General features: G+C 45.1%; 1 protein-coding gene across 3 annotated transcripts; it reads right to left on the bottom strand.

Annotated features, from left to right (window-relative positions):
• Positions 1–4,055: 4,055 nt before the first annotated feature.
• On the bottom strand, positions 4,056–15,078 carry ANGEL1 (angel homolog 1). 3 transcript variants are annotated; one of them, XM_027883660.1, is made up of 11 exons: positions 14,960–15,078; positions 12,333–12,932; positions 11,588–11,814; positions 11,107–11,115; positions 10,947–11,016; positions 10,107–10,540; positions 9,289–9,415; positions 8,334–8,444; positions 7,114–7,183; positions 6,529–6,686; positions 4,056–5,725 (listed from the first exon to the last, which is right to left on the bottom strand). In XM_027883660.1, the coding sequence occupies exons 1-11, from the start codon at positions 15,021–15,023 to the stop codon at positions 5,556–5,558; spliced, it is 2,040 nt and encodes a 679-aa protein (XP_027739461.1). In that variant the 5' UTR covers positions 15,024–15,078; the 3' UTR covers positions 4,056–5,555. The 3 variants fall into 3 exon arrangements, with proteins under 3 accessions (XP_027739461.1, XP_027739462.1, XP_027739463.1); XM_027883661.1 differs by lacking the exon at positions 11,107–11,115; XM_027883662.1 differs by lacking the exons at positions 11,107–11,115; positions 14,960–15,078 and having other exon boundaries at positions 12,333–12,939.
• Positions 15,079–16,149: the final 1,071 nt, after the last annotated feature.

Below are 16,149 nucleotides of genomic sequence, written 5' to 3' on the forward strand. Positions count from 1 at the left end.
CAAGCCTACAGTGTGTAAAGGAAAAAACATTTCCTAACCTGCTAATCCAAAGAGAAAGGCACATGCAATAGTTCCTTTTAGCCAGGTTAATTACATGAACAGCTTCTGCCTTGAGGGAAGCTAACTGCACAGTACTAAACCTCTACTTCATATGCTTGCTTTAAAACACCCTCTGCCCCATGTCTTACAGATTTTGCTAAAAACCAGGTAACTTATAACCCATATAGATCTAAAAGTCAGTGAGATTGTTAGACAGTGGAGTGAGAACACCAAAACAGTGATGTGGCCACACACTTTCTATTCCCTTTTAGATCAGGCTTTCCCCTTGCTTACTCTTGGCTCCTGCATTTCTAGGTTTTTAAATCAGAGCTTATGCTATTGGACCTTAGGTGGAAAATCTTTATTGTGGAAAGGATAAACAATTGGTTGAAGAAGAAATTTAAAAAATTAGGACAAACAAACCTAGTCAGTTTTACACTGAGGGCCAGAACTGCAAAACTTAAGGCTCTCACATGCATAAAAGCATACAGAAATTAATTTATGAGAGTGAGACTGAGCCATTCACGTAGAGACTGCAGGATTAGGGTAGGCAAAGGTGTATGACATACTGGGGATAGTAGGCCATGACAGAATTCAGTTAACTCAGCTGAATTGGCTTTCTGAGATTGTATTTTTATTTTGGTACTGAGTGAGTCTCATTCTATCTCTGACCTCATTGTAGGGGAGGGAGGAGAGGAATAGCTATAGAATAACTACAGTTCAAGAGCAGCTCCTGAAACTGACCAAAAACTGAATAAATAGAAGTAGAAAGCTTTGCATCTCAAAACAAAAGAATAAAAAACTAAACATTGCTACAGCTTGAAGCCAAGTTTGCGTGTACAAATGAAAGACTGAATGGAACAAATACATCTTTTGTTGTTAGCATGTGCCAGTGTCTAGCCTAGTCCTTTTCCCATTTGCCAGATGAGCACCTTGAAAGCCACTGTAATTGTCTAAGCAAAGTTACATTTCCCAGCTCTACTGTACAGCATTCCTATTTTTGTAGAGCACAGGAATATACAGTCTAAACCTGAAAGAAAATAAATAAACTCTAAAATAAATAAAAGCAAGAAAAGAGCTTCAAGACTAGAATAAAATTTTCAGTGGAATTTGGAGGACAACCTGCCTTGACAGGAGAAGCCAAACTTGTACAGCTGACAAAAGGAAGGAAGTTGAGGCATGCCAGCTGTTGAATGTCATCTTGGTTATCATTACAGCAGGTGTGTTCTCTACAGAAACTCAGTATCACACTTTGAAACACAGTGCAATGCTCCAGTGCAGCTTGGGCATTGCAGCAGGATGGCACTAGGGGAAGTACTACAGGCCAGGCAGCTACAGTCTGGTAAGGAGCAGGTCACAGCCAGCAATTCAGTTAACCTGCACAGGAGGAAGCCTCCTGAAAGGACATGGTGTCCCACTGACACTTGTGTGCCCATCCCTATAGGTAAGCAAGAAAAGGCTTCCTCTGTATTTGGATGAACCACGGACATATCTGCAGATTTCTGACCAGTATATCCAATACACAGTCATTACTGAGGTGGTGGTGATGGGAGGAGATACTGCACTGTAGAAACAGCCCACTTTACAGACTGTTTGCCAGTGCCACTCCAACATCATTAGGAGCAGGACACATACCTTGATCCACTCTTAAAAGAGATTCTTTCAGAGATGCTGAACTTGTTCTTAGGGCCTCTAAGACACTCTTCAGAAAAGAGGAACTAAGGTCAAGTGTACTTCAGAGTTCTATCTTCACAAAGCAGGTGGCATGCAAAGCACTAACAGTTAAATCCGAAACTCGTTTTTTTGTTTTATATAACAAGAGTTATTCCCATCTACGTGTTCGTTTCAGAACTCCCTCCCTTCCCACTTAACTCTTAAGGAGTTAGGAAACTCCCTATCCTATGTCTTGACCCTCTTTAAATGTTGAGTTTATAGTAAGACTTAGCCCTAAAGAATTCCACCCGTAGCTTTCAACTGAAGAAATACAGCTGCAGAAAAAAATAAACATCAATAAGTCAGAAAGATAACTGGATATGGCAGTCATGGGAAAACAGCTGCTGGAGAGATATCTCACAAGGAAAAGGCATGGAGAAAGATGACCTCAAACAGCAGCCAAGTTTCATTTATTAAGAAAAGGAAAGAAGCTAAAGCAATTATACTGTTTATCACTCCTTCCATTCCATGTAAGTGGGAAAACTGATTATAAAGGGCAACCTCCTGAAGTGATGAACTTAAAACTCTGAGAAAATAAAGGAAGTCCAATTTCTATCTAAATAGCATAACTAAATACAGCCTAGCAGCTGTGGTGCAAACTAAGCTGTTTTTTAGCAAAGATACTTTGTCAAATGTGTTTGCCTGTAACAGCTGCATGCTCCTGCAGCTTAGAAGACTGCTAACAGGGGATGTACACACACTGCCAGTGGTCTCTGGCATCACTTCCCCTGAGTACCAGTCTCCCTGAGCTCTGCATCGCTACTAAGATGATGTAGTTGGTAACTACCTCTATGAGACTTCCCTTTCTGAGCACTGCAGATATTCCTGTTGTTCCACTTCCATAACAATTTACAAATCCCTGTGTAATTCATCAGAAACCAGTGTTAATGGCAACTAGTCATGCATTTGGGTCCAGAAACAGTGTCAAGAACCACATCTGGAATCTCAGTTATGCATGCCATGATGCTCATTACCACAGGCTCTGATTAAATCACTGGATGCTATTCTTAAAGCATCATAAAAGGCCTTATTTTCTCCCAACAACTATACGTACACTAGCTGCTATTTTAGAATTAGGAACCTTCTGCCCACCCCACCTCCAAACTTTTCCTCTAGTCTCCCACAGTCAGAGGCATTCACAGGTCTCCACTTCCATTTAATATTAACTCCAAATTGCTCTAGAACACAGGGGTGTCTTCCTTTCTGAAGAGACCAATTCTACAGTGGTCTATACTAGGGCTTCAGGGGCAGTAGTCAAAATAAACACAGTGATCATGACTTCAACTCTGCCTTTGTGTCCATATGCAGTGCCCAAGGAAGCATATGTAAGCCAGAGCTTTGGGAGCTGCAAGTCCCTCTGGGAGCTTTATAACCTTCAGAGAGATGAGTAAGGGGACTTGCAGGCATTGTTCCGCAATTTCTCAGCACATGACTCCATATCCAGTGTTCAGCAACTTAACCACTCCAAGTGCTTACCACATTATTTCATGCATGGAAAGAAGAAGCATTAGCCTGACCTGTGCAACATTAGATTTTCCAACAAAATATAGCTGGAAGCTTACAACCTCCCTGAGATGCCTTCATGCAAGTTGCCCAAAAGTTAAGTCTTTGGTTTAAATAAAACAGGGAAAGCACTTGTGATGTTGGAATTACATCACAGGATTGGCAGGCTGCGTCAGCCAGCGCAGGGGCAACCAGTTCATGTCATGGTGCGCTGAGCACACCTTATGGGTCTCAACAGGTGGGGCAGGCAGCTTTCACACACACACACACACACACACACACTCCTCATCAATTGACCATCAGACCTAGCCAGCAATTAAAATGGAAGCAGATAGCTAATTTTGTAAGTGCCAACACCATGTGTCACAGCGTTTTTTGTTTTGCTTGTGGTTGGTTGTTTTTAAACCTTTAGTGTCTTCCAAGCTTCCTATTACAATGTTAACAGCAGGTGGGAGTCATCTGCAACCAGGCTGCCTTCTGGCAGCTTCTTCTGGAGCCTGGCAGAAAATAAAGCTCTCAGTTTACCCTTTCCTTTCCTCCCTTTACAAATACAACCACTGACAAAATCAGAATAAGAGTACTTGAAGAAATTAATGAAACTGTCAGATAAACATAGCAATAGAAACACACAGCTTTGCATCCCTTACCATATATCATTACTACTATCTTGTGTAGCTAATTCTTCCTCTTTTCTTTCACATCCCAGCCAGCAAAACCTTGCTGAGCAAGTCTTCAGAGGGTTCAGCTGCCAGAAGTACAAGGTGCTGTCATTAGTTTGTGTTTTTTTCTTAGATCAGAAATATTTTATTTTTGAATAAAGGAAGTAACATTTAAAATATGAAAGTCCCTCAATACAGACCAGGAAGAAAGAATGAAATTTCAAGTCTCCTTGTACCTTCCCACAAAAACCTGAGGTGGGACCAGATTTCCTGCCTCGTTTGTGAATGACTGATTGATAATGTTTCTGCCAATCCTGGTCTCATCTCTCAGGGAAAAACTGAGCACCAAATGTCAGGCTGAAGTGCGGAATTTACTCAAGGAACAGATACAATTCTATGCTTTTGTACTGGCCAAGCCACTGCTAACAAAAAGACAGCGATAGGACACCAAAGGTACACTGAGATCCAAAAAACTGACAATCTGGCTCCAAGTTACATAGCCTTACCCTTCCTCACAATGCCTGTCAAGAGACAGGAGTCAGTCCTAAGAGTTCTACCTACCAAAACATGGCTGGGGCCAGAGGAAGGAAGGAGCTTTTACTTTAGTCTGGTACAGGCGGATGCTACAGGTTGGCTATGGACACCTGGCTTAATGGGAGTGCACGGAGAAAGAGTAGGGCAAGTGACAAGTATTAGCTCTTCCATCTGATGTCTCTGCTGCCTCTCACATGCCTTCCATTTTCATCTCTTTTTTGGGACCTCCAGAGTTAGCCTTCTGGGGTTGTCATGCCTTACAGGGTGATTTTTTTTTCAATGGATATTCACTAGGAGGATCCTAAATATTTTTCCTACAAGTGCCAAACTAGGTACAATTCTGAGACTGCTAAAGAAAGGAAGGGAGCCTTCTCCAAGGTCTCTAGCCTTTTGCTGCCATCCTAGAGCTGTGTGGCTCTGCAGAACCCCTGGCTCCATTCCTGGCAATCCCATTCCCTGGTCCATTAGTCACAGCAAGCAGTTTCTTGTAGAAACTGTTATACCACACAAACCCTTCTGTCAGCAAGGCAGCCCTTACACATTATTAAATAAAAGACATTTCTAAGCAGTTAGCAGATCCAACACTCTAAAAGGCAACAAAACAATTAGCCCTGAAAGGACCATACTTCATAAACTATCACTGAGGAATTAAAAGAACTATTGTTTTGATGTGAAAGAATATTGGTGTATATATCCCATGTTCCTTGGTAGCAATTAACTAATCAGAAGTGGATAGCACTGCCCTTCTCTTTTCCAGCTCCTTGAAGATCTCACACAGGGACAAATAAACACAAGAGTTATGCTGGTTCCCTCAGCATGAAAACACCTGCTAAACAAAGCAGTGGAACGAAGATCCCCTCAAGAGATGGTAATGCCTGAATACAATGGGAAGCCCACTGGGCAGACAGCTCAGGGTTGCAGAGATCCAGAAAATACCAATGCAAAAAGCGCTCCAACTCTCCCATCCCTGCTTTTAGTGAGGGTGTGAGGGGAAAAAGAGACTTTTAGGGCATGATGAGGAAGAGTTTTCTTGCAAGCAGGTTGTGCAATCCAGTATGTCAACTGCTCTATTCAGAACAGCCTTTCTTTAGGGAAAGGGAACCAACACTAACTCTCTCTCAGGCTGGAAATCTCCAAGCCAAAGCTAGCCAGCAGGCAGAGATGATCAGATGAACAAAAAGGATTTGGTAAGCCATTTGCCATCAACAGGACATCTTCAGAGAGCAGGGAAAGGCGGCCAAGCAGCTTCAGGGCTCCGTCCTTGTATAGCCTGCGACCTGACAAAGAAAATGGAACGAAACATCAGCCAGAGACTCATGCTGTAGATTAACTCTATACACTCTCAGAGGAATGCTTGTCAATTCATTCCTATTCTTTCCCTGATGAATGAAGACAGCCTGCACAAACACTGCATGCAACTTTAAGCCTAGATGTGAAAGCAGTGAGCATCCTACAATATTGCTGTTCATGGTTTCATACACTTGCAGGCATAGGAAGCAAGAATATACTAAATTCACCGGGTAGTTGCTTACAGCAGAAGTTCCTTATTGTGTCCTAGCAAGAGCTTCAGATGCTCAAGGAGGAATTCATCTCTTCATTTCTAACCTGTTCCCCAAACTTGATTCTGACATGACCCAAACCAGCTCAGAGACAGTTCTTGGATGCATTTACATGCAGTCTTTCATCAACATAACTCCTCTTTCAGGTAGCAGAAATGAGGTGCCATTGTAAGGCAACCAGAGTCACAACCTTCCAATGTCAGCATATGGTCTCAGACAGACCAGAAGTCCAAGCCTTGAACTTAGGAGCCAGCATTGCCTGTTATCAGGAGCACAAGTAAGATACTTATACAGAAGAAAAGAACCTATTCTGTTTGAGCTTCCTCCAAAGTCTACAAGAACCTAAGCAGCTTTGTTTTTTTCACAGCAAAGATAAGCACTGTCTTCTCATGATACACGAGCAAATGTTGCTTCCACCTTGTGCATCATTTCAGTCAAAGACACACTCTGTAGATCTACCCCAGTTTATCGAAATGCACTAGCCTGTCTCACAGTGATAAGCCCTGCACTGTCACACTCACCTGCCCTGTTCTCCACAGGCTCTGCTGAGTAGAAGATGTAATCAACAGTGGCTCCAAGCCCCATGGGCATCGTTGTGACCTCTGGGCGTCCCCTCTGTGGCAGGAAGTGGCTGTAGACAGAGGTCAGGTTGAGGCCATGCTGGATAACACCTGAACACCTGCACAGAAACAGACCATTTACCAAGGAAGGAAAAGGGATGATGCCTTTTTGGTACTGCAGTCACAGCTGAATGTTTCCTTGCTGATGCAGCTGTCCAAACTATTTCTACTTTTTGAACACATAAAAGAAAGTATTTCAGAACTATTCACTTCACTTACACCAAAGCAAAGCAGACTATAAGCTTCCTTTGTCATCAATATCCAGTCCTGTCTATGCCCTTCATTCTCGACCTCACCAACACAATGCTGACAGAACAGCACCCAGCTGCTGGGACAATCCTAGAAGGATCTAGCTCTTCCAGACAGCCCTCCTTACTTTCTTCCACTCTCACATTTATTTCAGTCCTTACTTCAGCCAAATTTTCACTGCTCAGGAAAACAAGACTGAGTTTGAAGAGAGGGGCCATTGAAGATGCACCAAATTACCTTGGGATGAATGGCTGCGGATCAGGGTCTTTCACCATGGGAGCAGGCTTGGGCCAGTGTGCAGGGCGGTCTGCAAAGGAACAAAAAGATTCCAGCCAGACCTACACAGATGCCAGAAAAGGCTGCCTATCCAAGTCTGAGAAGCTTCTCCTGAGATGAAATGAATCTTTTTGCCCAAGAGCAGCACATAGCTACCAGTCAGAACCATCTTAAAGAAAAACATCCAGAGGAAACACTAGCTCTAAGAGTAACAGAAGGGTTCTTAGGCCAGATCAATGCAAACAACAGAGAAGTCATATTCTGTCCTAATGACATGTCCTTAAAGCATTTAATATTATTGAAATTCAGGGTACTTCATTCAACCTTTGCTCTCAAAGAAAGTTTGCTTGTCTTAGCCTACAGCTTACTCAAAGAGAGTCTAGAAAGGCTGAACAGAAACGGAGAAAGCAGAACCAGCCATGCCACAAGGCCCATAGGTGAGGCGGTCTTTACTGGGTACCAATATCCAGAGACATCTATGTTGTGGCCATTGTGTGACATTAGTCCTCATGTTTGTTCTCCACCACCAAAAATCTTGAAGCAGAAAAAGAGAAATATGTATACATATGTGTGTTTCACTTTATAAGAAAAGAGGCTGAATCTCAGTGCATTTCAAGGAACATGGTCAGTGTGTATATGGGAGGTAAGATTATTCATCTGAGCTCTCATGGAAGCCAATCACAGTCACAGAAGGCACCCTTCTGCGTTCCCCTTTCCTCACCAGGCATTATCTCTACCTCATGTTTTCCTTGACATTATAGAATCTTATAACTACAGAATGACCTGGGTTAGAAGAGACCTTAAAGATGGTCTAGTTCCATCCCCCCATCCCACAGGCAAGGATGCGAACCACTATATCAGGTTGCCAAGGGCCCCATCCAACATGGCCTTGAACACTTTTCACACCTTCTCTGGGCAACCTGGTATAGTGCCTTACTACCCTCTAAGTAAAGAATTTTAAGAAGTTTAAAACCATTTCTCCTTGTCCTATCACTATAGGACTGTGTAAATAGACACTCTCCCGCTTTTAATAAACTCCCTTTAAGTACTGGAAGGCAACAATGAGTCCTCAGTTGAGTCCTCTCCAGTCTGAACAACCTCTACTCTCTCAGTTTTTCCTTATAGGAGAGGTGCTCCATTGATCTAGGGGAGTCACAAGCTAAAAAGTCTCTCATTAATACCTGGTTTAACATCTGTCACACCTTCTAGGAGCACCAGGTGCGGGGGTCGTTCACAGGCAACATCACAGAAACGAAACTGGAGCAGGAAGTCACGGCTGTATTCACGTCTCCCTGCAGGGAAAAGTACAAGTTAAAAGAAAAAAATATCTGCAGCAAAGTCACATCTACCAGGAACACCTACATACATTTCAGACCTTTGGGCCTCTTAGACCTCTTTCGTTTGAGAGAGGCTTTTGTGCCCAAATATTTAATACCATGAGAATAGAAATCACTTAATAAGTTAAATGCAGAACAGAACAGATGTGTAAATGTAGAAGAACAGAGCACAGATATTGCTATCCCTTTAGCTAATGCAACAGTCATGGTCAGCACAAATTTAGACACCAAGTTCAAGAGACTTTCAAGCAGATCAGTTAGTGAGCAACTCAAGGAAATGTCTGTCAAAAAAGAAAAACTATTCTGGAGTTCAGGTTGAGTATAAGTTCCACGTGCAAAATTTTAACAAAAACTATTTTGTGCGTGCTCCTTTTTTTAAATCCTCTCTAAGGACAGTAGAGAACAGACATGATAGAGAACGTGAAGACTAGGCTCTTAAGAATGATTTCTTAACAGTGCAGATAATGGCTGTGGCTGCTGAACACAGTTTACAACTGCACAAAAACCTAAGTCTGGGAACAGGAAAGAGATATGTTACTGGTACGGGAACATCCAGCTCCTGACTAGAGAAAGAAAATTATAGAAATAGGGCTACAGCAATAGATTCTGGAAAAATTATATTTAATTATATTATATTTAATTATTATATTTAATTCATATACCAAGGAAATGGATAGAAGAAGAGAATCTTCACTGAGTGCCTCATGCAACACATGCCCAAGCTGTTCAGAGAGAAAACAAGACCCGCAAACTGCCCATCCTCAGCAAACTCCAGCTCTCAGTGCACACTGGAGCTTACCTGTTTTCTTTGGCTGGCACTGGCTGACATACTGGCAGTTGTCTGTTACACCCAGTGAGCTCGGCCACAGTGGGGCCAGCAGTTTCCGTGAATACAACTGTTGGGAAAAGTCTTCCTGACCAGACACCTGCAAAGAGGCCAGAAAAGGAGAGGAACCATCAGCAACGCAAGGCAGAACTTCTGCAAGCTATATACAGTGTACATATATACACCTGCAAAGGGCAAGACAGGAGAAAGACAGGAGAATGCCCTCATAGAAAGGCACAAACTAAGCTATTCAGAATATGGTGCGGGGGTAATAAACCTTTAGCTGAGGGGGGTGGATACAATTAGCTAAAAGTCATCTGACAAGATACTTTGCAGCCATCTCATTGAACTGATGATTTAGCTTGAAAGCTGACCATGTATTTGATCCCAGACACACAGTAAGAGCCAGAAGAGACTCTAGCATAGGTGCCCATTTCAAACTGTTTTCAGAACAAACATCCACATACAAATTCAGTAAGTCTTGGTGGAGTTGCACTCCCCTACACTTCCAGTCACCCAGGCACAAAAATTCCATAGCAAAGGAAAACAAAGACCTGAAATGAAGTGGTTTATTATCACAAGTCTGCCTCAAGAGAAACCAAAAGAGCAGTGGTGGAAACAACAGGCACACACTTGTCCACTTCTTACGCCTGCAGTGCTGGAGATATTAGGGAAGACCAATGAATAACTGAATTCAGAGTATTTCCTCACAAGAGAAATGATGCAGCCATGCATTTTTCTAGCAATATGCAATAAAGAGGTAGCCAATCCCAGTTATGGTTGGCAACTACCTTCCAGGCTGGCATCCCATGGTAGGAAAGTTCACCATTCCGGATGAATTTGTAGAGTGGAGAATCAGGTACAGAGTTCAGGTCTCCACACAAGATGACAGGATAGTAGCTGCCTTCAGTAGTTCTTGCAATTTTGTCAATCTCTGCTAGGAGCAAGGCCACCTGGGCTAGTTTGATATCTCCTCGACGTGGATTGAACAACACATGAGTGTTGGCCACACACAAAGGACTGATGGCCTTCAGATCTAGGCCCTCTGGGAGCACAGGCTGTAGCAGCAGCACCAAGCCCACATTATCCCGATTGAGGATGTCCAGGCCAGGACGGAAGTATTCTATGGGATTGAGGCTGATCAGCTGAAACCTGCTGTGCTTATAGCACACTGCACATCCATCTGTCTTTGTCCCAGTTCTCCGTTTGTAGAAGCATGCAAAGCCTGAAAAGAACACATCACCTATTAAAAGGTTTATCCAGTCACTACCTCAGGCTTCTCCTATAAGCTAGGAGTTCAGCAAGACTGTATAGAAAAGGTTCCTACTACATTTGGGCACAGCACTATATCCAATTCTCTTCCAATAGTCGCCATTTATTATTAATCATTGAGGGTATTTTCTCTCTCTTTGTCCTTCTAGGACCCTCTCAGTTTTGATACTCTGATCTTTCAACTCTGAGAGACATCAGTTAAAAAGAAGGTCTAGGCAGACAGTTCAGAAGTAGGGCCAGCAGCCACCCAGCAAACAGGAAGAGGTCCCTCAAAACTGAGTGCTTTGAAGACAGTAAGCAAGAATTTCTTGGCCAGTCCCCACAAACTGGAGGTACAGACACACAAAAGTAGGACATACCCATCTCCTTGAATGTTGGTTCCAGTTGCTCCCAGTAATGGTTCTCTTGTACCTCCTGGAGACAAAGAACCTGGAAGGAAGGCAGAGACCTCACTCATTCCACAAGTATGTGCTAGTTACCTTGTTCTGGGGAAGGAAGAAAATGGAAAAGTGCACTCACATACCAACCCTGCAACCAGAAATGTCATCACCGCAACTCTGTCCTGTACTTTCCAGATGAAGAGCAATAACTTTCTGGGCCACATTAGCTTATCACTCAGTTTTCCAGTGATGAGGCAAAAGATCCTTCATCCCACAAAGAGGACTCAAAGGAGAGAGAAATTCATGAAGTCCTCTTCTATGCAGGCTTCCCCTCCTGTGCTGCCTTAGAAACCTGGTCCTTCTTCCTCTACTGCTGTTTACAGAAGTTAAGCCCTGCCATCAAAGTATTACTAGTTTCTACAATCAAAGCAAGACAGACACCAAAAAAAAGGTCTGCGCAAGTCCTCAAACAGTCTCAGAGCAATCAGTGTTCAGTGACCAAGCAGGTAGCATCTTCCTAGGACCTCCCCCCATCTTTTTCTTTTTTTTAATACTGCTAGATCAAACAAGGAATTCAAATTCTGGTGACACTGATGTAGGAAGGGCTCAGTCATACTCACATCAGGATCCCAGTGCTGGATTTCTTGCAAAAGATTTGGAAGGCGATAGTTCCAGTTCAGGATGTCTGGATGACAGTGTACATAGAGATCAAGGCCCTGTTCCACCAGGTCCTGGGCAAGGATGTTGTAAGACATGACTCGAAATTCAAAGAGAGGAGTGTTTTCTGAGACCTGCTCTAGGACACAGGGCTGGACAGAAAGATCCTCCCAGTCTCTCCATAAAATCTCTATATGCAGGAGACAAAAAGCAAAGTTACTGACACGCTGGGCACCTTTCTGATACTTCTGTTCCCCTGGGACCCAGAAAATAGCCATTCTCATTCCCTAAGTTAGGGCGTTCTAACTCCTGAGCAAACCCTCACCCACTCTGTTTTTCAGGTGCTCTTTCTGGATGCCTTTGAAAATAGTTGTCAGTGGGGATGGAATAAGACATGACCAGAGTCAAGTACACTGAAACACTCAACCAACTTTTCAGTGCATTTCAGATTATAAAGCAGCAGTTGGGAACAGTTCCTAGGAAGGGAACATATATCAATATTCATACCAGTCTAACAGCACAGAGACCACTAGCTGTGACCAGACCCTCCTCAGCAAACACTCACTTTACAGTTGTCACTAATGATCCCGTCAATTCTGCAGGGAAAATCAGTGTCTTCCTGACAGCAAGTCCAGACACAATAACCTGACCACATTCACTACAAATGCCAATCCCAAACTGAACATCAGATTCAGAGCCATTACTGACCGTGGTAGGGCACCTCTGTCGGGACAGGACAAAATGGTACTGCATCCTGAATGGGCTGGGCTGGGAGCTCTGCTGGCACTGTCTCTGCATCACATGCTAAACTCCAGGCCAGCACAGCTGGGTCATCATTCAGCACTTCTGTGTTGATACCAGCACAGACAGCTATCTGCTGATCTGGCTGTGGCACCACAGCTGCCCAAGGGGCACCGCCTGCTACAGTCACTGTTTCCTCTGCTGGTAATCTTGCCCGTTCAGCCACTGCATGACCTTGCAGTTCTGAAGAAGCCAAGGTGTTTAGCTCTGAGAGCTGCTGATCAGCACATGGTGTGGCTTCTGGAGACGAATTCAGTTCTCTGAGGCTAGTCATCAATAGCTCTGAACCTTCTAACCAGTCACTAGTGAGTGTAACTGATACTTTCCCCACTGCTGGAACACTCTCACTGGCTGGCAAATTCCCTGCTCCTTCCTCCAACCACTGCTGGAGAAGGGCTTCTTGCTCTTCTGAGACCGATCTTCCTTTGGATGCAGCAAAGACGCCTTCTATCTGGGTGGACGGGCTCTTCGCCAGAAGCACATTCGTTCGACAGGTAAAGAAACCATCTGTCATTTAAAAACAAAATCAACATAAGACAGCCTGAAATCCCTTCTCACTCAGTCTTTTCTTTTTCCAATGCATTTGCTGTAACTGTGCAATACAACCATTCAGCATATTAACTCAAACAAATGACTTCTCTGAAGAAAAATAGTTACAATCTAAAAAAATTCCCCTGTCCCCTCTGGAATGCTAAGCCATAGTCCAAATCTAGTTATGTTCGCCAGTCAATGAATCTGCACGCGATAGCAATGGCTTTACCAAATTGAGGGAATGCAATTCTAACTTATGCAGCACCACAGACAGTCAGCCAAGCTAAAAGGCCCTGTGGAAACTATCAGCTCTCAGCAACACCTATAAAGCACACTCTGTGGAAGTTAGCTGATCAGGTGCATGGGCTAAGAAGCCAAGGTCTTGTAGATCATAACTTGGAGCAAGTTTCTTTCCAGGGATTGAGTAAGAAATAGCAGTCAGCTAAGAGAATGAAATACCCTCTCCTGTAAGGAGAGGCTGAGGGAACTGGGGTTGTTTAGCCTGGAGAAGATGAGGCTTAGGGGCGACCTCATCACTCCCTCCAGCTACCTGAGAGGAGGTTGTAGCCAGGTGGGCATCGGTCTCTTCTCCCAGGCAACCAGCAGTAGGACAAGAGGGCATGGTCTTAAGCTCTGCCAGGGGAGGTTTAGGTTGGGTATTAGGAAGAAATTTTTTACAGAGAGAGTAATCACACATTGGAATGGGCTGTCCAGGAAGGTGGTGGATTCACCATCCCTGGAGGTTTTTAAGATGAGACTGGATGTGTTGAATCAAGGGTTGGACTTCATGATCTCGGAGGTCTTTTCCAACCTATTTGATTCTGTAATTCTATGATATCAGAAGAATAGAAGAATGTGTTGTAGAAGAAAAACTATTCTCTTATTAAGATATGAAAAATGAAGGCACACAGGGACCAACATATACCTATTAGAGAGCATATATGCACAGAGGAAGTCCTGGTAAGAATTACAGATCACCTGATGACTGATACATGAGGCAAAAAAACTAAAAACATTTTAAACTGTTTTTAATGTAACAACTGAATATACTAACATTCATGGAGTAAAGTAGAAAAAGACAGGGACTCTTTTCACTTTTATCTACACAAGAGATGGCATTTGCATTTTGTTATGAATTCTACACAGACAGTAGTCCCTGCTGTTGACTAGCAATTTCTGTTGACTACAAATCACTTTTTTTCTCTGTATCCCTGTGACAGTCAGCCAGAGCAGTAACATACTGTCAGCAACATCTGTGTGTACTTTTACTATATCTTTTGTGTCAACGTTTTCTGTATGTATCAGAAACGGAGCTTTGAGAACCATATGCCTCTGAAGTTTTGTAATTAAGTTCATGAACATCAGAAACACCAGTGCACCAAGATAATGTTTCCACGCACCACTACCCAAGCACAGCTGTTACAAGAGCCTGTTACTACACCATAGAAGCTGAATTTGAGAGGAGTCAGCTAGCCACTCACTATGACCAAAGACAGCGTGCCCGTCATTGCTACAGGCCCAGGGACAAGTTCAGGAGGGAGGGTGGCTTTACATCAGCACAGTAACCAGAGACTGTGAAGCAGCAGCAGGATCTAGGAAACTATGTGAAATAGCGATGCACGAAAAGCACGATTCACCCGCAGATCCCTGGGGAGTCACAGATCTCTGAGCAGTCCATTTCTAAAGATGTCCCCAAGCCTCCAGCGCAGGCCCGAGGCAGGAGCTGGAGCCCCCGCGCAGTGCGCAATCTGCCCCTGCAGTACAACAGCCGGCAGCTGTTCCCTGACAACACCCCGCTCCCCGCGCCGCCCCGGGGACAGCGGCTCCGGCCCGGCACCGCTGCCCCAGGCCCCGCCTGCTCAGGGCCGGGGGTTCGGGGAGCTCCGGGTCCGCCAGGCCGCACCCGCCTCAGGCCGGGCCGGGGGGCGGCGACGGACACCCCGCCCCTCCGGGCCCCTCCGCCCTCCCCTGCCCCTGCCACCGCCCGCCCGGGGCCGGGTTACCTCGCAGGGCCCGGAGGAAGCGCGCCGCCGGCAGCAGCACATAGCAGAGCAGGGTGCCGATCATACCGCCCGGCCCGGCACGGCCTCCACCGCCCTCGGCCCGGCCCCGGCGCCGCGCCGGCCCCGCCTCAGCTACGACCTCTGGGTGCGGGCTCTGCGGACCCGGCGCGCACGGGCACTCACCGCGTCGGGCCGCGGGGCTGGCAGCCGCCTCGGGCCTGGCAGCCGCCTCGGGCCTGGCCCTCCTCCAGCGCCCCTCCGGACCGGCTGCTCCCGGGAGGCCGCGGCACGGGGTGGGACGGCCCCGCGGAGCGGCCCCGGCCGGAGTGGGGCCCCGCCCGTCCCGCTGTGAGGCAGGAGTGCGGCCGGGGCTCAGGGCCTGGCGGCTGTGCAGTCCCCGAGGGGTCAGGAGTTGTGACCCTGGGCTGAGTGACAGCAGCCTTCCGGACTCCTCACCCTGAAGTTTGTGGTTTCAAACAGTATTTTTCACCCCCTGTTCTCTAGAATTTCAAACAGGACAATTTCCAGTTTTCTTCCCCCTCCGGAAAGCCACTGTTTGCTCCAGATGAGTTAATAATTACACAGGCTTTTCAAACACTGATGCATTTGGTGAGATGGCAGAGTGGGAGCATGCCCTCCCTCGAGTGCTGCTGACAGGTCCACCACCACAGCTCTGCAAAATCACTCCTCACCTGGAGGTGAGCACTCTGGCCTTTGCAAGTTGAGATCCATCACATGTTGCAACCAGATGGTTGCATATGAAAAGTGAAGTCCTGGTTGAAGTCCAGGACTTTCATGTTTGCTTCATGCCACAGTTAAATGTTTTCAATATCTGAAGACAGATCAAGCTGAGTACACTACAGCTTTTTACATTAAATACCCCTTTCTAATGCACATTCTCAGTAGCCTTCTTCCAAACTCTTCAAGATGAGTACCTGCAATAAAGTCAAGATTCATGTCATCCTTGTCTTTTGTACTGATGAGAGCTGCCAAACTGTTCCCTTGATGGTGACCAGCTGCTGTGTCACAGCACACTCAGGCAGGGGCGTCAATGTTAGACAAGAAACTTGGTGATTAGCAGAATGACTGTCTAGGGCTAGGACCTGAGATGATGTTACAATGTACAAACATAATAGTCCTACCAGTTCTCCTTTTCAAATCCCCAGTTATAAAATATCACAGACCATAAA

The sequence above is a fragment of the Empidonax traillii genome, unplaced genomic scaffold, assembly GCF_003031625.1.
Source record: "Empidonax traillii isolate 1590-97213 ecotype Southwest subspecies unplaced genomic scaffold, ASM303162v1 scaffold132:size1788729, whole genome shotgun sequence".
Lineage (NCBI taxonomy): Eukaryota > Metazoa > Chordata > Aves > Passeriformes > Tyrannidae > Empidonax > Empidonax traillii.

Bases quoted from the DNA above. Each gene is read 5' to 3' on its own strand.
- ANGEL1 (XM_027883660.1), bottom strand. From the start codon at position 15,023: ATGATCGGCACCCTGCTCTGCTATGTGCTGCTGCCGGCGGCGCGCTTC. The intron at 12,933-14,959 runs GTAACCCGGCCC...TTTAAATGACAG, and splicing joins CTTCCTCCGGGCCCTGCGAG to ATGGTTTCTTTACCTGTCGA. The intron at 7,184-8,333 runs GTATTAATGAGA...GTTCCTTTGCAG, and splicing joins TGTGACAGATGTTAAACCAG to ACCGCCCTGCACACTGGCCC.